The 22961-nt window shown below is 27.3% G+C and overlaps 1 protein-coding gene across 1 annotated transcript in view; it reads left to right on the top strand.

Annotated features, from left to right (window-relative positions):
* The window catches only part of LOC100211537 (chromatin-remodeling ATPase INO80), a 65675-nt gene that overhangs the window by 30555 nt on the left and 12159 nt on the right, over positions 1 to 22961 (top strand). Inside the window, exons 15-25 of the mRNA XM_065805698.1 lie at positions 659 to 784; positions 1697 to 1782; positions 6754 to 6838; positions 7373 to 7493; positions 12051 to 12136; positions 12372 to 12533; positions 12701 to 12887; positions 13402 to 13483; positions 14625 to 14738; positions 14893 to 15066; positions 15173 to 15245. Of these exons, the coding sequence (XP_065661770.1) occupies positions 659 to 784; positions 1697 to 1782; positions 6754 to 6838; positions 7373 to 7493; positions 12051 to 12136; positions 12372 to 12533; positions 12701 to 12887; positions 13402 to 13483; positions 14625 to 14738; positions 14893 to 15066; positions 15173 to 15245 (1296 nt within the window). The remainder of the gene's footprint in view (positions 1 to 658; positions 785 to 1696; positions 1783 to 6753; positions 6839 to 7372; positions 7494 to 12050; positions 12137 to 12371; positions 12534 to 12700; positions 12888 to 13401; positions 13484 to 14624; positions 14739 to 14892; positions 15067 to 15172; positions 15246 to 22961) is intronic.

Below are 22961 nucleotides of genomic sequence, written 5' to 3'. Positions count from 1 at the left end.
TATTTTTTTTTTTTTTTTTTTTTTTTTTTTGATAGGTCTGCTTTAGCATTGAAAATACATTTGAAATTTTGCAGAATAAAGCTCTATTTGTGTTTTGTCATGGAGAAGAGTGTCATTCTGACTGTTGTTCAATCTGTTAAGCACCCTACAAAAATGTCTAATCTCATCAGTCATCAATAGCAAAGGTACTGGACATATTTGTGCATGTTGAAAGGTGATTAAATGACCTACATGAGATGAGTATAAAATACTTAAAGTTATTTAGTTCTGCAGTTCAAAAGTGGATTTTAAATAGGGAACCTTTCATTGTTATGCAAGATGGACCACACTTGCACAGTCTGTTATAGCTTTTTGAAAGTGCGAAATATCCTTCTGTTGGATTGGCTGGTTAATAGCCCAGATGTTTAAAAAATTTTTAGCCCAGATTTGTGTTAAAAACAAAATGTGGACAGTAAAAATATATATTCTACTTTGTAAAAACAATAGAGCTTTATAGTGTAACCTGATAATTAAGATTTTATGTAAAATCTTATAGTGCATCTTATAATTTGGCCAGGAAATTTTATAAGCAGGGAAATTTTGAACTCTATTCAATTTTTTGGGCTTTTTTTAAATATCTAAAAAGTTTCTAATATAAATCTATATTATTTTTATCAAGGTTCTTCCGTACTGGGGCGACCCTGGCGATAGAAAAAGTTTACGGAAATTTTGGAATCATTCATCTTACATGATTAACTCCAAGGAGAATGCTCCTTTTCATGTTCTAATAACCAGTTATCAATTGGTAGTTTTTTGTTTGTTTTTTTACTTTATACTGAATTTTAACAAATAACGAATAAATTTTTACTTTATACTGAATTTTTAACGAAACGAAACGCATTTTACAATAGTAAAAAATAATTCTTATAACAGTATTCATTTATATTTAAAAATAATATTTATAACAGTAAAGCAAGTTAGTGTGTTTCTTATTGCTATTTTAAGTTGATCACTTTTGCTTTAATTTTATTCAAACAAATAAATATAGTTTACAATTATTTTTGATAGTTACAGTAAACAATATGATAAAAAAAACCACAATTGATTACTTAAAAGCTTCACATATCGCTGTACCAGTGCAAGACCATAACATCTCTAAATTTATTTTAATTATAAGAATAGGAATATTAATCTACATAAATAGGATTTGTGTTTTTTGATAGAAAAATATTTATTTCTTACAATAAAAAGATTGAAGTGTCTCTATTTAGTGTGTTATTTTTCCATAATGAAGTCAACCTAAAATTTTAACATTGAAATTCTCATAATTTGTAATTTTGAGATGTTATGACCTTAAACTTGTGCAGCGATATTTAGAACTGCAATGAGTATGGTTTTGGTAGTGACCAAAAAAAAGTTTCAATTTTATGCAGAAAATTAGCAAAGTGCGCTCTCAAGCGTACAGAAAACAATGAAAAATAATAATTATATTGTAAACAACTGTGTCAATACTTCTATTGACATTTGTTTACAATATAATTAATCACAAGAATTTGTTCCCTGCCAACTGTCTTTTCCAAGCAATTGGCAGGGAACAAATTCTTGTGATAAATTGGCATAGCACTCCTGTTTTATTGAGAGTGAAACATAGAGTTTTTAAATTCTTATAAGTTTTTTTGTTTTATTTATTATTGAATCGGTAAAGAACATTTTTTAGATTGTGCAAGATGTTAAGTATTTTCAGAGAATTCGCTGGCAGTATTTAGTTCTTGATGAAGCTCAAGCTATTAAAAGTAGTTCAAGGTATGTTTTTTTGTAAAACTAAATGAAGAACTTCTTCATTTTTAGTTTATCTTAACTAAACTCCATTAATTGGATTTTTTTTTTAATTACTATATAAGTTTAAAGCTTGGAAAAAAGCTATAATAGAGGATGTTACATTTTCTTTCAATCATCTTTTTAACTCAAAAATGTAACTCAAAAACACATAACTCTGCAAACAAAGTCACTATATGAAAAATAAGCTAAGCACTGTTCTACTAATATGTAAATAGCAGAACTGGGTTCAGATCAAATTGTTTTATCAAATGTAGTTTTTTTATTAATCTATAGTTTTATTTTAGATTTCAAAGTAAAAATATTGAATTTTTGATTATTAGAAACAAATATTAGAATGGTTTATTAGAATATAAACAGAATTTTCAAATTCTGTAAATTCTGAATAAAAATTGTAAATTTCCAACAAAAAAAAAAATTGGCTTTCTTTTAAAATTAACTACAAATGTTGCATATTTTGAGCTAAAACCAAATACATTATAGTTTTTGTTAGTTTTAGTTGCAGTATTTATGTTTATTTAAATGTAAATATTCATATTAACAAACCCCATCGATGAGGCTTAGTGTTCTGTTCATAAACTGGTTTACTGCACTGATACTAGTTAATTTTTAAGTAATTAGTTAACAGTTAATACTGCTAACTGCAGGTAATATTAAATATTATAAAACTGGTGTTATTAAGATTTCAAAAAGTCAAAAGTTTTTTATGATTCAATAGTTTTATATGATTTTGTTGTAAAAATTATGCCACTTTATTTTAAAAAAAGTTTCCATAATAATAAGGAAATTTTTCCATAATAATAAGGAAACTTGGAAAAAGAAAAACATACATGACTACTTTGATGTAACAATGGGCAGTTATGACGGAGCAGAAATTTGTGAATTTGTTGGACTATATATTTTAGATTTGTTAAGTAAAATAATCAATATAAAAGATTTAGGCCTTTATCGCAACAATGGTTTAATAGTAATGCGTAGAAAATCTGGTCCACAGCTCGACAAAATTAAAAAAGATATAAAAATTTTTAAAAAAATTGGCTTTCAAATCGAAATAAACATAAATTTAAAAATTGTGAATTTTCTTGATGTCACATTTAACCTCTCTGAAAATTCATATAAGCCTTTCAAAAAACCAAACGATGAACTATTATATATTAACATTAACTCTAACCATCCACCCCAAGTTCTAAAACAAATCCCGATTTCAATTAATAACAGACTAAACCAAAACTCCTCAAATGAAAATTTATTCAATTCCTCTAAACGAATATTTGAAGATGCCCTAAAAAAAAGTGGTTTTGAAAATTTTGAACTAAAATTTAACCCTGAAAAAAAGAATACAAAAAAACGAAATAGAACTAGAAATGTAATTTGGTTCAACCCCCCATATAGCAAAAATGTTTCTACTAACATAGGAAAAGTGTTTTTAAAATTGGTCGATAAGCATTTCCCACAATCTAATAAATTACATAAAATTTTTAATCGAAATACAATTAAAGTTAACTACAGTTGCACAAAAAATATGGAAAGAATTATAAAAGGTCACAATAAGGCTTTGTTAAACAAAAAAGAAATCCTAAATGAAAAAACTACAGAAAATTGTAATTGTAAACAAAAAATCAATTGTCCAATGAGTGAAAGTTGTTTATCAAAAAATGTGGTATATAAATGTGTTGTTTCCTCTAAGAATGTACCTGTTAAACAATATATTAGCATAACAGAGGGTGAATGGAAAAAACGTTTTGCCAATCATAAGCAATCTTTCAAGAATAAAAAGTATTCAAAAGACACCATGCTGTCAAAATATATATGGGAATTAAAAGAAAAAAATATTGATGATTTTATACTGAATTGGTCTATCCTTAAAACAGTGCCTGCATATAACAATATTTCCAAAAAATGCATACTATGCCTACAAGAAAAATTTGAAATAATTACACATGCAAATCAAGAATGCTTATTAAACAAAAGATCGGAATTAATTTCTAAATGTAGGCACGAAAATAAGTTTCTCCTAAAAAACTATAAAAATAAATGAGTTCAAATAATATTTACATTAACTACCCTTTTTAAAAAAACATTTAAAAAAAATAGCATAAGTAATCATTTCTAAAGAATTCTTTTTATAATAGTGTCAGCAAATTCCACAAATGTGTGAAAATTTACAGTAGTTAAGACATTCGCAACTTCCTGTAATTAAATTTTTGGTATAAATTGAAGTTTTATTAATTTGATCATCCATTTCTGATGAATCTTTGTTGATGAAACACAGTGTTAAATGGAAAAAAAATTTTGTTAAGTGATTTTCTACTACTAATATATATATATATATATATATATATATATATATATATATATATATATATATATATATATATATATATATATATATATATATATATATATATACACACACATATATATATGGGTTGATAAAAATCATGATTTTATTTAAAAAAATCAAAAAAGTCGATTTTTTTGATTTAAATCAGATTTTTTTGATTTAAATTACATTTTGGAAAATAAACGCTTAATCAAGTAGTTTTTAATGAAATGAGTTTTTTATGAAATTATAACTAAATTAATTTAAAACATTGAAAAATCTTTGATTATTTACAAATTTTCAAAGATTCAATCAATTAAACTCATTGATTCTTATGCTTTTTGATTAAATAGTTTGAATAGGAAAACCAATTTTCTTTCTCAATTTCGAGTCTATTTCTAATGCTTGAATGCGCAAGACCAAATGATGAAAAGATTCTTTCAACTCCTGCAGATGAAGCAACAGCAGTAAATAACTATTCAACAACTTTCAGTAACTCCTGATTCACAGGATCATCATTTTATTTCCATCAATCACATGGCTCAATAGTTTAAACAATGTTATCATGGAACATAAACTTTTAAAATGGTGCTGCTTCTGCTTTAAAGTTAACCAAAAGTGGAAGAAAATCTAGATTCTTTGAAGCTGCAAAGACCATTCCGATCTCTATTTTTATTTATTAGTTAATTCTTTACCTCTGTATTTTGGATTAAAAATATTAGCCAAGAAATGAGCTGGGTTATTGCCTGTTGTATTCTTTTGGATAAATTCTTCTTAGCTAAGCTTAGGACTTCCCTCTGAAGATTTTTCCATATCACTACACTGTCACCAATAGTACTACTGTCCTGCTGTTGGTTTAAGCATTTGTAACCATTCTTCTGCACTTCGCTTTACACCAAGGTTATTTATAATATTTGTAATATTCTTATCAATTATTGTTCTGTTTTCTTCACAAATTGTTAACAGAATCGGCCAGTGTTTTAGATAGGATTCAAGACAATTAGCCAATGTGTTCCATCTGACATCTTGGGCCATTATAAGTTATAACCCCTTTTTTGCTTTGAATGTAGCAGCAGCAAAATGGTTGTTTCTAAAATATTTAACAACTTGAACAATCTGCTCCTTGATGTTTGGAATTGCCAAATCTTGGGCCAACAGATTGAGAATATGAACTTTAATAAATAATAATTAATAAGAAATAGAGAGCTGAACATCCATATGTAATAACATTAACATTATCTCAAGTTTTTAATTGTTGTCTCATTTCGACACATTTGCTGCGTTATCAGTTTCTACACTGCAAACTTTACAACCAAATTGTTTTTTGCATTTGTTGATAGGATTAACAGCAACGTCAACTAAATAGTCAGAAGTATGTGAATGGCCAGAGGTATCAATTGTATCTGCAAGGTAGATATTTGAATTCATTGTTGTTACTGTTGCACAAACTATTGGTTCATTATGAACATTGCTCCACCCATCAATACTCATGGTTACAGACTGATCATGTAGCAAACCTGAACAGATAGTTAAACTGTTCTTGTGAACAGTATCTAGTACTTTTCCACCAATATCGATTCTATTAGGAGGGTTATATCCTGGGCGTAAAAAACGGATCATCTTGATAAACTCTGGATGGTCAACCATTCTGAAAGAAGAGTTAATAGTATAAATCATTCTTGCTATCTGCTCATCAATAGCTTCTTTTTCAGATTTAGTGGTTTTGATAAGGTATGAACCCAATTTAGTTGTCACTGTCTTTTTATTTTAACACAAAAAACTTGTTTTATCTACAGCAGATTAACTAAATTCAGTTTTCTTAACAGAACATTGACTAGTTTGTGGTTCTTCAGTTGTCTGGTTGATATTTTCTAAGATTTCTTGACAAATAATGTTTTTGTCATCTTGAACATCTTTCAGAAAACTACATTTACCATCACTTTTGTGGTTTCTCATTCGAGCAACCAAACCTTGCATTTGTACACCACAGCTTTTGCATTTAGCTTTATTACCTTTTTTTCAAACAATGTCCAAACTGCATCTTCTTTTCTACCGGCACCAGACATTTTTGTTTCTAGTTATATTAATTTTATTTTACAACTAAAAAATAACAACTAATTATAAATGAATACTGTAATTTAAAAAAAATTGAATATACTCTTATATAAAAGGAATATATTTATTATATAAATATTAACAAAAACAGAAATTAATGTAATTAGTCAATAAATTAAAACATGAAAAAAAAATTTACTTATATGGATAAAAATCTTACAATAAATTTAAAAATTTAATGATTTATGACTAATATATATTTTATAATGTATTATCTGACTATTATAACTAATACTAGTTTATGCAGTAGTTGTATTTAGCTAGTGCAATTTACTTTAATTTGATTAATCAATGAATAATCGTTAAAAATAATTAAGATAAAAAAACTCAATTTAAATCACGATTTTTATTCGTTTGATTTAAATCATGATTTAAATCGATTTAAAATCAACTGATTTAAATCAATCGGTTTAAAGCAAAATAACCCTGATTACAAATAAAAATCATGAAGTCCATTAAATATAAAAGTTTTATCTTAAAGTATTTTTTTGTTTTGTTAGTATGCGATGGAAAATTCTTTTGGGTTACAACTGTCGTAATCGGCTTCTGCTAACTGGTACTCCCATTCAAAACACAATGGCTGAGGTAACTTTCATACTATTTTTTTTTTAAATAGTTTCTTAGTACTTTTTATTTTGTTTTTTGTTGCACTTTTGTTGCACACAAATATAAAATGATAAAATGCAGGTTACTCATATTCTTTACTTTAGCCTAATTTAATTTGGTTTGATTATTATTATTTAAAAAAAAAAAATTATTTTATGTTGTGCTAAAGAAATATTCCTAAAAAATTTTAAGTTCTTTAAGAGAATTTAAGTCAAAGATATTTGGCCAATAATAGAATAAGTTTAAAACTAAATTATTTCTACTAAACTTAAATTACAAATGGTTTACTAAGTAAAACAAACCTTTTCGTTTCAACTCAATTATTTCCTAAATTTCAGAAACTAAAATATTAAATGAATTATTACTGATACATTAAATAGGTTTATTTGTAAAATAAAAATAGCATTGAATAAAACAACAAAAGATTAATTTTTTTTAAATAATAAACTAATTTTATTTAAATATTAAAAATATTTACAAGTATGTAGTTAATAGAATTATTATATTTGTTAGTTATGGGCCTTGCTGCATTTTATTATGCCAACCTTGTTTGATAGCCATGATGAGTTCAATGAATGGTTTTCAAAAGATATTGAAGGTCATGCTTCAGAAAAAAAACCAGTCCTAGATCAAAGTAAGTTTCATTTTAGTTACATGTTGACAGGTTTACATGTTTTTAGCAGAGATAAAACAATCGAGTTACAGTTTTCAAAATTGTATATTTTTTGTTCGACTTTGAAAGCTGTCAGTTAGGCAAAGTTTCTTAAATTAAACGAAGTTGAAATCTGTTAAACCTCGGAAAAAAGTTCATCAAACGGTAATGAAAGCAGTAAAAAGTTGTAGCTTGAATTTTTAATCGACTTTGAAAACCTTTAAAAGTTTTTAAAACTTAATTAAAACAATGTTGAAAGCCGCAAAAAGTTGTAAATCAAACTTTTATGGTTATGAAGATCGTCTAAATTTGTTTATATTATATTTAGCGAATTTGAAAACCTTATAACTAGAAAAAGTGTGCTGGATAGCACAGATTCTTTCTGGTTTTTAGAAAAAGAGTTCTAAAAGCCAGAAAGAATCTGTGCTATCCAACACAGAGCACCACTCAACTTTGTGGTGACATGGAACTCATGATTTACCTTGCAACTGACAATCAGCCTTTCTCCATATATGACTCTATCCCGTTTCAAAGACTGTTTGCCCACTTTGTTTTGAGATTTAAGGTTAAAAGTGGTGCCTGCATGGCTTGCTTCAAGTTACCTATCCTCTATAGGAATCTGCAGATGATCATGAAGAGCATATTTGACAAGAAGCTTTCTCATTGCAACCGAGTTGCAATCAGCACTGACATATGGACCTCACAACAATGATCCATTCATGGCGGTGACTCTTCATTACATCACCAAGGAGTTTGTTTTACGAAAGGTAACTGTTGAAGTTGTTCCATTCCCAGAAAAGCACACTGATCAGAACATTGCTACTAAGTTGGACAACTTGGTTAAAAGTTTTGTGTCACTCAAAGTGGTCAAGAAGCGGGTTGTTGTGTGTAATCAAGCTTCAAATATTGAATATGCACTGAAGAAGTCAGAGACTGTTGCTGGTCTTGAAAGTGGCTCAATCACCTGCATCGACCACGAGCTTAACATGGCCCTGGAAAGGATTGTCAACAAACAGCCTGATATCAATGCTGCTGTTGATGCATGCAGTACATCTCCGCCCGAGTCTATCACTCTCTTCTTGCTAGAGGTGTTTTGAAAAAGAAGTGCCTTGAGATGAATGGTAATTCTTTTGACTTTTTAAGTAGATACGAATACGAAGTTTTACAACTTAATGTCAAATTTTTACAAATATTTTTTTAATTTTAAAACAAAGTTTTCTAAGAGTTTACAATTTCATGCCAAGTTTTTTTGCAAATTTTTATTTTAGTTTTTATTTCAGTACTCTACCAGTTGGAACTCTGTCCAGATGATGCTCCTAGACATCGACCATCTCCTAAGTGTGCTATGAGCTCTCCAAGCTGACAAAAAGGAATAGACCACACGTATTCCTACGGATGAACAATTTGAGCTGGTTGCAACTATTCTGCCAATCATCAACTTGATGATTCCCAAGAAGAGGATGTGACATCATGCCTTATGCTGTAGGCTGCCTGCTACACCCCTTCTTGAAAGAAAGGGATGAGATTTTTTACAAGTTGAAAGCCAGTCATTCTACAACAGCAGACTGGATGTCAAGCTAGCAAGGTATAATCATTGTCTCAGATAAGATCACCCATGAGCTTCTTGAAGATGATGGTGAGACTAAATTCTGGAAGGCAGCAGCAAAGGTAATAGCTATTAAGTATAATATAAAATAAATTTCTTTAAAACTAGTTAAATATACTTCTACTAATCTTAATGCAATCGAACAAAGTCATAAAAATTTTAATTTGAGGATACCATGTCATACGGGGGAGAGGGGGGCAGTTCAAAGTTAAAGGAACTTTTTAAAAATGATTTGAATTTAAACAATTTTAGATTAAAGTAAGTGAAGCTTTACAAAGTTTACTTAACATTTAACTTCCTTTCTTCTTTTTAGACTGTGTCTAATCAATTTAGGCAGACAAATGATACAGTTGAGGGTCCTCTGATTACCATTGAGTGGGCAAAATTCAGAAAAACAACTGTGATAGATTCGAAGGTTGATGTCCTTGACTGGTGGAGGACACATCGCAAAGAGATGCCCATCTTGGCAGGACTAGCACAAGAGTTTTATTGCTTGCGAGCCTCATGTACCTCAAGTGAGCAGGCCTTTAGTGAAACTGGACACATGGTCCACGAAAAGAGATGCAAGGAGTCTCTAAAAACCACTGAGAAGTTGGTCTTCATCAATGAGAACTTTGATCTGTCAAACTCCTTTATACCAGTTTGGGAATACCGCTCCATGGAAGAGCAAATGGCATCTAGACCTTCTCCGGACAGAGATCAAAATAATGATGATGACTCAGACTAGCATGATGATGATGATACCGCCATATTAAAAATGAAATCTTCAGTATTGTTGAACTGGAAAGGGGAGGCGGCTCCCAAGGCCAGGAATTAGCACAAAAAAATGAGAATATAAGACTGGAAGCGGACAACTAAATATCCTTTACTAGGGTAGCATGCTAGGATTATTTTAGATTAGATAATCGATAATATGCAAATAATTTTTTCACATAGAGAAATTGGATTTTTGAAATCTAGAATGAATATTAAATAAATGCAAGGGTTTTAGCATATCTTTTGTATATTCTGTATTTTTGTAAGGTTACTGTAGTGTATACTTCAAATTTTTATTAATAAGAAATTAGAACTTAAAAGGGCAGTGATTGCTAGCATATACCAAGCCAGTTATCACTTGAACCTGAACATAGGTAGCTTCTCATCGATTGTAATTTTTTCCAAATCTGAGGGATAGAGTAGAAGTCTAGGAGAATAAAAGGGAAGAGCATAATAGTACTAGTACAGCCACATACAAGTTCAACCTAAAATATAGCTTATCACTTCACTTCACTTTAAAACCTAAAATAGAAGTTGAAGTCATTTAACTTGAACTTGGAGTCATTGAGCTTAAATCCTGAACAAAGTCATGCAACATTCGTTTGTTTACTTTTTGTCTGCACTCGTTTCGTTTACTCAAGCGATTTCAAGACAGTTAAATTTTTGGAAGCGAATTTGAAAGCCTTTAGAAATTTTAAACAATTTTAAAAAATGCCATTTTCGAATTTACACAACTTTTTATGATTTTGAAAACTGCGAAAATATACTTTATTTGAACTAATACGGTTTTGAAAACTGTCAAATTTAATTTCATACAACTTTTTACGATATTGAAAACCTCAAAAATATATTTTATTCAAAGTAATACGATTTTGAAAACCGTTTAAATTTTATACAACTTTTAACGATTTCGAAACACGTTCACACACAACTTTTAGCAGCAGCAAAGCTTCGACTTTGAAACACATCGACCTTGATTGTTTTATCACTAGTTTTTAGTTACATGTTTACAGGGTTACACGTTTTTTGTTTACAGCAAGCCTTCCCCGGTTAGTAGTTACATGTTGACAGGGTTTTTTCAAATTTCAAGGAAACCTAACATAATTGCTTTAATTCAAAGGAAGTTTTTTTAAAATATTGTGAAAATGATTTGTTATTTTTCCCCTTAAAAATCAGTTTTGCCCAATCAATCACCTCAGATCTTACCCAACGTTTTTTCTAACCCACTAAAAAAATAAAACCACTAAAAAAATAATTTTTAGACTCCTTGTATTTGGCATTTTATCAGAAGTATAGTATTTCAGAAATATAATTTTAAAGCTTTCTGACATATTTTCACATGCAGATAAAAGAATGTTGTCAAAGAATTGAATTATTCATACTCAAAACAATTGAGTACAATTAAAAACATTGCTTTCTTATCAAAGTTTTTTATTTTTGTATCTATGTTGTTTCTTAATCTAAATCTTAAAAATGCTTATATTTAACAGTCTTTTAAATACATAAAATGTATTTTTTTTTCTCTTCTATATCTCTATTTTTAAAATCTATTAATATTTTATTAAAATAAACTATTAAATAATGCATTGTATTTAACTATTTTAAGTATTTTGCATTTTTATTATTTTATTACTATTGCTTTTTATATTACTATATTTATAAAACTATTATTACTATTTTGTACTATCTTTTTTTTTAACTTTGTTACTATTATTATTATCATTAATATATCTTTGTTTTAGAAGCCTTATTAATATTATTTATAATGATAGTGATAGAGATTTCATTGTAATAATAATTTTTGCAAATATTATGTCTATTTTAATAATTTCTGTCATGGTATTTTATTTAAAATTAAATTTTATTTTTTTTATTTGTCACTCTATTGACTTGTTTTTAATTATATGAGTGACACCTAACTTTATTTATGTGAGTTTATAATATTTTATTGTAACTTTTTCATATTTTATATATGTTAAATATATCATATGTTAAATAAATGAACATATAGTCATACTAGCTTTAGTTAAATATAACATTTGAGTCGAATCGAAGTAATAAAGAAGTTAACGAAGCTAATACTTTAAATTTATGACTTTTGTGTTTAAATAAAGAAAACATTTATAACACTGCATGATTTTGGGATTCGCTCTAAATCTTTTTTTAATTTTGTTTAGATCAACTTTCACGTTTGCATATGATTCTAAAACCATTTATGTTGAGAAGAATTAAAAAAGATGTAGAGAATGAACTTTCAGAAAAAGTAAGGTTTTATAATAATAAAGTTATAAGGTAACAATGAGAAAAGTAAAAAGTAAATTATTCAACTGGATTAATTATTAACTAAATTTAAATTATTTAACTATTTTGAAATATTTCATGAGTTAAAACAAGAAATATCTAAATCTAAAAATGAGATACCTGTCAATCATTAATATTGCTGATTTTTCTTGCTGGAGTAGACTTCACATTTAAGACAAATTACCTATGTTATTTAGATTGAAATTAAACTAATGTGTACATTATCATCAAGACAAAAACAACTTTACCAAGCTGTCAAGAATAAGATTATTATAGAAGATTTATTACTAACTGCTAATGCTTCTGGTGAATCAAAATCAAACTCTCTACTTATGAATCTTGTTATGCAATTTAGAAAGGTATCATGGTAATGGTTGAGACGATTTTTTATTGCTATAATTTTAAAAAGCAACTGTCGCCATTTGACATCAATTTATTTATTTAAATATATATATATATATATATATATATATATATATATATATATATATATATATATATATATATATATATATAACTGTTTTAGGTCTGCAACCATCCAGAGCTGTTTGAACGTAAAGAACCTTTAAGAGGACTTTTTTTCACAATTCCGCCTATCATAATGAGCAAGTTTATTTATCGACATGGTTTAATAAGTAATTGCTGTACTGAGATGCACAACAAATTCTCCATATGGAATGAAGATTATATTCATACATCACTAGATGAAAATGGTAAAAAAATCTCTTTAATATCAAAAAATGTTTAATGCTATTTTATTCCATCTAGTTCAAATAGATCTGATATATTGTTTAAAATATTTGATTTAAAAAGAGAAAAAAAAACTATTCTATTTTTTATATAATTTTTTTTATTTTTCTTTTTATCTAAATTATATTATTTAATTTTTCTTAAAATTAAATTAAAATTCTTAACATAATACTCAATCTGCTTAAAATGGGTACATACAAAAAAATGCTTAAAAGGTAAAATTATTAGCCATTACAAATTTAAATACTAAATTTAAACTTAATTTTTACTATATATAATAACAATGAATTTTATACATGTCATCTTTATTGATATTATATATTTTAAATTTAAACTTAATTGTTATTCGATGACATTGATTAATATGCAATTAATTATGAATGTTTTCTGTTTGCCACTGTCTTGTTACATTAAGGATATTTTTCTTCAGTTTTCAAAATTACTATGAAAATTAAAAAAGTTTAAACGTATTGTTAGGTACTGGTTGTTATAGTTTTATACGCTTTATTGACTTGTCAGCTAAAGAATGTGGACATTTATTTATGAGTTTGGTTTCAAGGTAATAAACTTTTACTTTTTTGTTAGTGTTACTGCATGCATAGCATCGTTTATTAAAAATGGTCAATAATGGGCGCTTTAACAACTGTAGTTATAAGTTAAGTAGGTAGTGACTACTACTTTTGTTTACTGTTGCATGTATTTTAAACTACTTTGATTTTTTAGTTTTTTTTGTTTTGTTTGTTTTTTTAATAAAAAAAAAAGATTTAGTTTGAGGTGATTAAAATTTTTAATGCATATTTACTGTGCAATATTTGGCACCAGACATTTATCTAGAATTTAGTAAAAATATTTCTTTTTAAATTTTTACAGAAATCAAAATATATTTTTGTTGTTTAAAAATGCTGTGAAAAGTAACAAAACAAATCCAAAAGTATTTCTCTATATAATTAGATAGCATCTAACCTAAGTTGCACATCTTAAATAACTGATAATCTGATAGATTTTTTGTATCATGGATTTATTCATCTGTTAAAGATTTTGTCTATTTTTTAAATCTGATAATTTATTCTGACCTTTTTGCTTTCAAGATAATGGTGTATTCGTTATGAAAAATATTTTTATTTTCAAATATTTATATTAAAAATTATATCAAATTTATAACAATCGTTGGGTTTGGCTGCTGGTTCCCCAACACTTGTTCAATTAGTGAAATTTAGCATGCATATCTCTTACATTGTAGTTTATATTTTATATATAAAATTTCATAATATATTTCATTTATAAAATATATTAAAACATTTATAAACAATTTATCAGAAATTCTTGTATTTAACTGTAAATCTTCAATTTATACATTAAATCTGGTTTATAAAAAAAAAAGTAAGTAAAGAAGTATAAGAAAATAATCAGCCAATAATAAGAAAACATTAATTTGTCATTTTATAGATATTTAAAAGATTATAGGCATTATACAAAGCTTGGTTGTTCATTTCAAAAAAAACATGATAACATTTATATGTGTTTTGGCCAGATTTGGTTGATTTTCTACCTTAAATGTTTTATTTTTATTATTATTATTAAAAATTTAAGTTAAAATTTTATACACAAATAACATAACGATGTATGACTTGTTGATGTTTAAGGGATTTTTATGTGCAAGGTGTGTGATTATTATATTTTTTTCTGTGTGTGCAAATTAGATTATCATTTATTTTGACTGCTATTCATCAAAGACAGAAGCTCTCTCATGAAAGAACATGGAGAAACAGTAAGAATAAAAAACCACCATGCAATAGCAGCAGCACTTTGAAAAGGTTTATAGATTTTTATATATTATTTTGTATATAATCAGTATATAAGTTTTTTATTTATCACTGTTTTTTTGTTTTTTTTTTCTTTTTGTCTGGTGTTGTTTTTGGATAAAGTTAATGTTAAAAAATTGTTTATTTTTAAAATATTTATTGATAGACTCACACGAAAAGATCTACTCATTTGTCCACAATCCAATTTATATAATGAAGATTTTTATTTTACTGGTTATGCAAAATGCTTTTCAACCCATCAAGACTTTTTAATTACCGAATACAAATCCACACGCATATCTCCACAATTAGGTCTTGTGAACGAAGATATCAAACCACAGTAAATACTTTTTGTTGTTATATACATTAAATAAAACTATTTAGTTAAAAGTAATTATTAAGTTAATAGTTTCATGATGCTTGTTGTAATACTGGTTTACGTTTAGTATCTTAATTACAAGATTATTGAAACATTATCCTGTGGATTATCCAAACTTTTTAACAGCATACTATCCAAAGGTTTGTTAATTTTGGTTGGGTTTTTTTTCATGTGCAAACAGATACAATTAAGTACTTTTAATTGGTGTGTGTGTGTATATATATATATATATATATATATATATATATATATATATATATATATATATATATATATATATATATATATATATATATATATATATATATATATATATATATATATATATATATATATTGTAAAATAATTACCCAACATGACAGTATTTTTGAAATGCATTAAGGTGCATGCTGCAGATATTTTCAAAAATGTTGTATTTTGAACTATATATATATATATATATATATATATATATATATATATATATATATATATATATATATATATATATATATATATATATATATATATATATATATATATATATATATATATATATATATATATATATATATATATATATATATATATATGTATATATATATTCAGGCTTGGACAACTTTTTGACAACTTGACCACAACTGTTTAGATGTTTAGGTAATTTTTTAACATTTTAGAAACGTGCTGAAAAATAAAACACAAGCTAGACCAGAAAGAAAGTTAAAAAAGAAAACAATTCCTTGTGCAAAAGAAAATACATATGCACTAAAACAAAACTCAAAAAAACTCGAAGCGAAAATTACTTTTTGTTACGTTTATAATTGCGTTTAAGATAAATTACTTAAAAATTAATCTTTTGAAACGTTTTGTTACAGTTACACAAAAGGCTTTTACAAATTACTTCTCAAAATTGTTTAATAAATGAACAAATTTTATTTAAATTACTAAAACGTGTTATATATATTATTTTTAAATTGTATAAACATTAATTTTTTCCAAAAAATTGCAAAATAAAAGTTGTTTAAAAAAATACCTTAGTCTATTTAAAATAGTAAATTTTAATCATTTCACGCTCTGATTAGTTAGTCAAGTTAAAAAAAAGTTTTAAACAATTCTTTGCAAAAATAAAAAAAAAACCCATTTAAAACATTCTATTGCAACAGAAGATTTAATTTAACTTATTCATAATTTAAAGTGATTTAAAAAGTTATAGTTAAAAAAATTTTCAAACTAATTATTAAATTGTAATTTGTCATAAAAAAAGCATGCCTACATAAAAAATATATATAACATTATTTGTTAATTTACACAAAATACATTTATTTTATACAATCACTATAATTACTTTTTTATTTTTTTATTTAGCTTTCCTGTAAAATAAATACTTAAGGAAAGATCAAAATTAAAATTTATTTATGTAACAATTTTTTTTTTATAGCATTTAAATTGTTGAAACATCAAAACTGATGTGGTCAAAATGTAAAGAAAAAATAGTATAAGCGTGGTCAGTTACAGCGTGCTATCGCACGCCATTCCTGTCCAAGCCTGATATATCACACCTTAGTGGAAGTAGGTACAAACCAAAAAAAATGTGGTCATGTGGTACTTTTTTGGATCAGTATTGACCTCTTGAAAATAACACTAAGGAAAAACAATTTTAGGGTCCAAGAAAAAAAAAAACATTTTTGTCAACATAACAAAAGACCAGTATTTTTCCTTAGGTGTCATCCATAAATTACGTCATAAGTTCACGCTATAAGGGGGGATTATTAGTTTTGTGACGACTCATACAAAACTTGCTTCTTAAGTGTAACAACTTTGTGACGAGGGGGGAGGTCAAAAACTGTTGAAAATTGCATGACATAATTTATGGACGATCCCTTATATGTACAATAGATATTAAACAATAAGCAATCTCAGCAGTTTTGATTGATGCAGTTTGTGACAACTTGGAATTTTGATCCTTGCTCATAAAACTGTTTGAAGTCATAATGAACAGATTTAGAAGCCTGTTCTAACCTTAAACCAAGATCTTTTCCAGGGTATTTGTCAGACATTGATTCCAAAAAAGCTGGTACATTAATGACTATAGCATGTACTTTTGGAGATACTTTTTCGTTCAATGCCATATATGTTTCCTTGTAGGCATTGATGTGGTTTTTGTAAGATATGTCTAAACTTAGACCAAAGCAAGTTTTCTTCGCATTATTTAGTGCTTTCATTGCACACATAAGCATTTTCAATATACCGGGTACAACTTCAAACTTGGATTTGAGAATTTTGTCTAATGTTTCCATGTTATCTAATAGCTTTGAACACTGTCCTCCCTTGAACTGGCTGCTGTGCAATCTCGGCCTTATAAATCCAATTACTTTATTCCATATATCCATAGAAATTGATGTTTCTATTTTTGAAAGTATTTTATCACCTATATACAAATGGTTTGTTTTTCTAGAAAATAAATGAAGCTCTATTGGAGGAAGGATTTCTGCAACAGATGTACCATCTAGTAGATCTAGCAAAGGAGTTAAGACACAATTCTTGAGTGGTGCAGCCGAGAGTTTATTTTTTTTCATGTGATTCTCACGAGCCTTTTTGTACTGTTTTGTATTATCTCTAATCATACCAAGTGTTCTTAAAAAAAGTAGATTAAAATCCTGAGTTAAAAAAAAAAAATAAGGATTATGTTTTGACTGTACAAAAAAATATTTTATAATGCCCAACTAATTCCTAAATACCTTATGCGGCCATAGATTGTGAAATCTTGCGTGTCTTTCTCAGACAGTTCGCACCAACTGTAGGGGTGAGTAGGAGAAGCTGCCTCAATGTCAAAATAAATATTTGCAAACTTTAAGTTGAATGCTAAAAAATACTGCTTAGTCGAAATCAGTTCAATAGTTCTATGATTTGCTTAATGTTTTGGTGATTCTCTTTAACATCTTCAACAATGGTCAAAATGATAAGTTACCTTCTCTATCCTTTAATTTGTCTTGGTTTGTTCCCTTTCTGTACAAGAACTTGGTTTTAGGTTTATTCACTTCACAATCAAAAATGCTTAAACAAACCTTAAAAAATCCTCCTCCCCCATCTATTCCAATCTTTACAATATCATCTGGGGATATTTCTCTTTTTTCCACTAGTTGATTTATTAGCACAGACATATTAGTACAGACATATTAGTACAGTAAACTAAATGGTTTGTTTGCTCATTGATTTAAAGTTCTACAACATCTCAGAAACAATCTAGAACACAGTCTAGAAACACGAGTTTTTCTTTAGATTGGGTTCAAAAAACTCTCTCCCTTACCAGCTCCTAATAACACTTCAAGCAGTAGTGTTAAAGTATCGCTTAACCCTAGTATATTTTTGAATCTTGTGACTTCACTAGCTAGCACCATGTTTTCAGGAAAAAGGGTTTTCAACTCTGTTTTATTTGGAATTTCAATATTAAAAAGTTTTAGCCCTTTGTTAGCAAGCTTTATTACATCGCTTGCATCCACTTCAGATAGTTTCTGTATTAGGATCTTAGTGCAAATAAGCTCTGTAGCTCTTACATCTGAAATATATATTTTTTCCATTAAAAATTGTATGTACCTACATAATACTATATTTTATTGGTTTTAACGTAAATTATTTTTGCACATATGGTTTTAGGTTAACTAATTATTATATATATATACATTAGAAAGTGACCGGGGTTGATATTTGACCAGGGCTTGATCAAATATAGTCGGGGCCGGGTTTGTGGCCATGGTTGCATAAGCATTTATACATCCTAAAGTTGTTTTTTTTTAATTCAAAGTTTTTGTTATATTTTGTATATATATGCATATATAAACATCATTATGATTATCATAATCATCATTATTATCATGATCATTATCATAATGATGATCATCATTATCATCATGATTATGATCGCCATCATCATCATCAGACAGCTAAAATAGGAAGGCTAAAGCCTGATAATGATTATCATCATCATCATCATCAAGCTTTAGCCTTCCTCTATTATGCTGTTTCTCTAATATAAACAATCTAGAGGATTTTCTTTCCTCAACTAAACCTCATTCATATAATATGTAAGGCACTCTCTTCAAGTTTTTTACTTCTACCACTACCATTTTCTACTAAAGCTGCTTCTTCTACAATCTGATACCTAAATTACTTTAATCTTTTCTAACAAACAATGTTCGATACAATGTTTTTTCTAATCTGTCTAAAATGATGCCTCCTTTTCTTGTCTTGCTAGAGTCACACCACACATCCATCTGATCATCTACTCTTTTGGCAAATACTGCACCATATAAATTCTAAAGTTTATATAACAATGAAAGGATATTGTTTGCCAGCATCTAAATAAATAGCAAATATATATGTTTATTTCCATAATATTTATGCATAAAGTGCATCTTGGAAGCTTTTATTCCTTATGGAATAAAATTTTGAAAGCTTTTATTAATTCTCCTCAATTTCAAGTCAAGTCTCATTCTACTCCACATTTTTCACCATCTTGAGCAGTTGCTTTATGAAATATTAATTATTTTTTTCATCTTTTTTAGCATCTCTCTTAAGAACAAATGTCCTTTTATTATTGCAAAGTAATAAAAAAGTCCTGTCTGTTGTTAAGCTCTGTTATTATCAGTTTATTAAATCTTATACCTTATTTATATCAGATATATCAGATGTTAGGTGTTAGAGACTTTTGATTAGTCTTCAACAGTGTCATTAACTAAAGTCTAACATTAAATCTCTAATTCGTGGGACTGATCTTTTTACTTCCCCCCCCCCCCCTTCCCCAGAATAAAGCAGAGTTATTTGGAAAGATTTTTTACTTTAACTTGACTCTTAAATATAATGGCCATACTCTTCCTGACAGTTAAACAGATTAACCCATTGTTAATCTGTTTAACTTTATCTGCCAAGTTGAGCCACTCTCCCATTGTTGTAAGGTTGCATTCTTTTTTCTACAAATACTATCATGGTCAATGCTCAAATGAGCTATCATCTCTATAAGGATAAACCAAAACTCATTCTTGCTTGGCTTTTTAATCAACAAGTTGCATCCTTTTACTGTATCTGTCCCTTCATGCTATAAAAACTTTTATTAATCCAGTTTTTTTCCTTGAACATCAAAAAAACCTTATAACTTTTACCCACCTTCATGTTTTCTTTTTTTATACAACTTTCAACTTTTTAAGTCTTCAGTTATACGTTTCCTAGTATTTTAACTTATTCTTTATTTTAAAGTAACTCATAACTTGATAGTGGTTGCTTGCAATCCTGTTAGAATTAAATTAGAGTTCAAAAATGTATAAATGTATGCCAATATTTAATAGCTAGTAAATGTAAGCATAAAATTATAATATATTAAGTGTTATAAATTTTTTTCTAGCCCCGGGCATCAACCCCTGCTAAGTCTTTTAAATTTGCCGTGGCTGGGTTTGCAAAAAGTGTCATATTTATCCAGGGCCGGGGCCTTGTCACTTACTAGTATACATACAGACTAACCTCTAGACAATGCTGTCTCAAGATTATCCTTGCGAATCAAAGTATTGCAGGGGCGAAGTAAACTGCGTCTCACTGTACATAGGCATCTTTGGCATACAGATGTGGATAGGGAAGTTGGCAGAATTGATTTAGTGGATACTCGTCTTTCTTTTTTTCAATTTTTTTCTGATCCAGGGAGATTTTTCTTGCAACAACACAAACTGCACATTCACATGTAAGTTGTCTTCTTGTAATAATGGAAATTCTTATTCCAGAAAAATCAGAAGGATTAAAAAAACTGGAAGGTTCTTTTATACCTTTTTCAATGAGCTTCAGAAACTTTTTGTCAACCGAACAGATACCAGAAGGATGTTTCTTTGCCAAGTCTAAATTTGGAATAAAATAATTTTAATGTCTTCCGTTGGTTGGGCCATTTTCTCTAATCGTTTTGTCTTTCTCAAAGCACACAATGCAAACATTTTTTTTGGTTAACTCTGTGGTTTAATGCCTGACTAGGCATCGTTGAAGTACTGGTGGCATAAAATGTAGAGTTTAGGTTTAGTGGTTGGCTGTAGTAGTTGGGTTTCATAGATTTCCTTAAATATATTGTAGTAATTGTTACAATATTAATTCCCTCTGGATAATTATTTCTAACACTCGTTTAGAATAATGATTAATGATTGCAACACAAGCAATTCCTTTTGGAGAAATATATGAAAAACTCTATAATGAATGATCTGTAATGATTGCTAAACTATTCCTTCAAAGATTAATTCCGCATGAGGAATTCTTGCTTGAATGGACTAAAGCTGTAGCACTAGACTTAATTAGAGTTGAAATAATGATACGAGAAAACTATATTGTAATAATTATTTATATTTATCTATTGAATTTCATATGAATAATTATTTTTATATATATGTTGCAATAATTATATATATATGTATTGAAATCATAACATATATATAAATAAATGTTAAAGAACCCAACAGTAATTCTCTTTACTATAAACAAGAATACAAAGCATTACATATATGTTCTTGATAAATGTTGACATTAAAAAAAAATCATATTAAAATGTTTGACCAAAAAGGCCAGTATTTTACATAAAAGGTAAAATACTGGCCTTTTTGGTCTTTTTTTGGAGTCCCAAAATTATTTTCATTGGCGTTTCTGAAAGTAGAGGTTAATACAGATCCAAAAAAGTACATAACCCTTTATACATTTTTTTTGGTTTGAACCTACTTCCACTAGGGTGTGATATATATATATATATATATATATATATATATATATATATATATATATATATATATGTATATATATATATATATATATATATATATATATATATATGAGTCCCTGAGATGCATAGTGGTGTAAGTCACTCATATCTAGTTTGGTATAAGTCTGGCTAATATCACTATGGCTGTGAACAAAAACAGCTGTTTAGTGAGGAGCATAACAAAAAAGAGTTCCAGCATCATTATCGATATTATTAGACTTATACCACTCTGCCATGTAATAGAAAAAACAAAATGCTAACCATTGGTGGCACTAACTCAAAATATTGAAAAAAGTGACTTATACCACTATGAATCTCATGGGCTCATATATATATATGTATATATATATATATATATATATATATATATATATATATATATATATATATATATATATATATATATAGAGGGTTATTCTAGGAAAAAAAATTTTGGCAAGCAGTACCCTCTTTCTCCCCCCTCCCTACTTCCATTCTTACAACCCCCACCCAGAGAAATTTAGCAGAAAAATTGCTGGATATAAACGTTTTTTCGCAATAAAAACAATATTTGCTGTAAAAAAGTTTAAAAAAAAGTCATAAATTTTTATCTGGGCAGTGCCCAAATACAGTCGACGCTGTTGAAAACAGTCTAGAATAGCCCCTGATATATATGTATATATATATATATATATATATATATACATATACATATGTATATGTATATATATATATACATATAAATATGTATATATATATGTGTGTGTATATATATATATATATATATATATATATATATATATATATATATATACATATACATATACATATGTATATATATATACATATACATATGTATATATATATATGTGTGTGCGTGTGTATATATATATATATATATATATATATATATATATATATATATATATACATATATATATATATATATATATATATATATATATAAAAGGGTTATGTCAAAAAAATTTTTTTGACCTGTAATAAGAATCAATGTACATTTTAATACTGGTTAAGAAAATCACAATTATTTCTTTCAATTCAAAAAATGTTTCCACACCAAAACACCCGACGACATGGTGAGTATATATTATCAAAAATATTT

Source organism: Hydra vulgaris, chromosome 09, assembly GCF_038396675.1.
Source record: "Hydra vulgaris chromosome 09, alternate assembly HydraT2T_AEP".
NCBI lineage: Eukaryota > Metazoa > Cnidaria > Hydrozoa > Anthoathecata > Hydridae > Hydra > Hydra vulgaris.
Note: the sequence above shows the minus strand (reverse complement) of the source record. Positions and strands in the feature narration are given on the sequence as shown.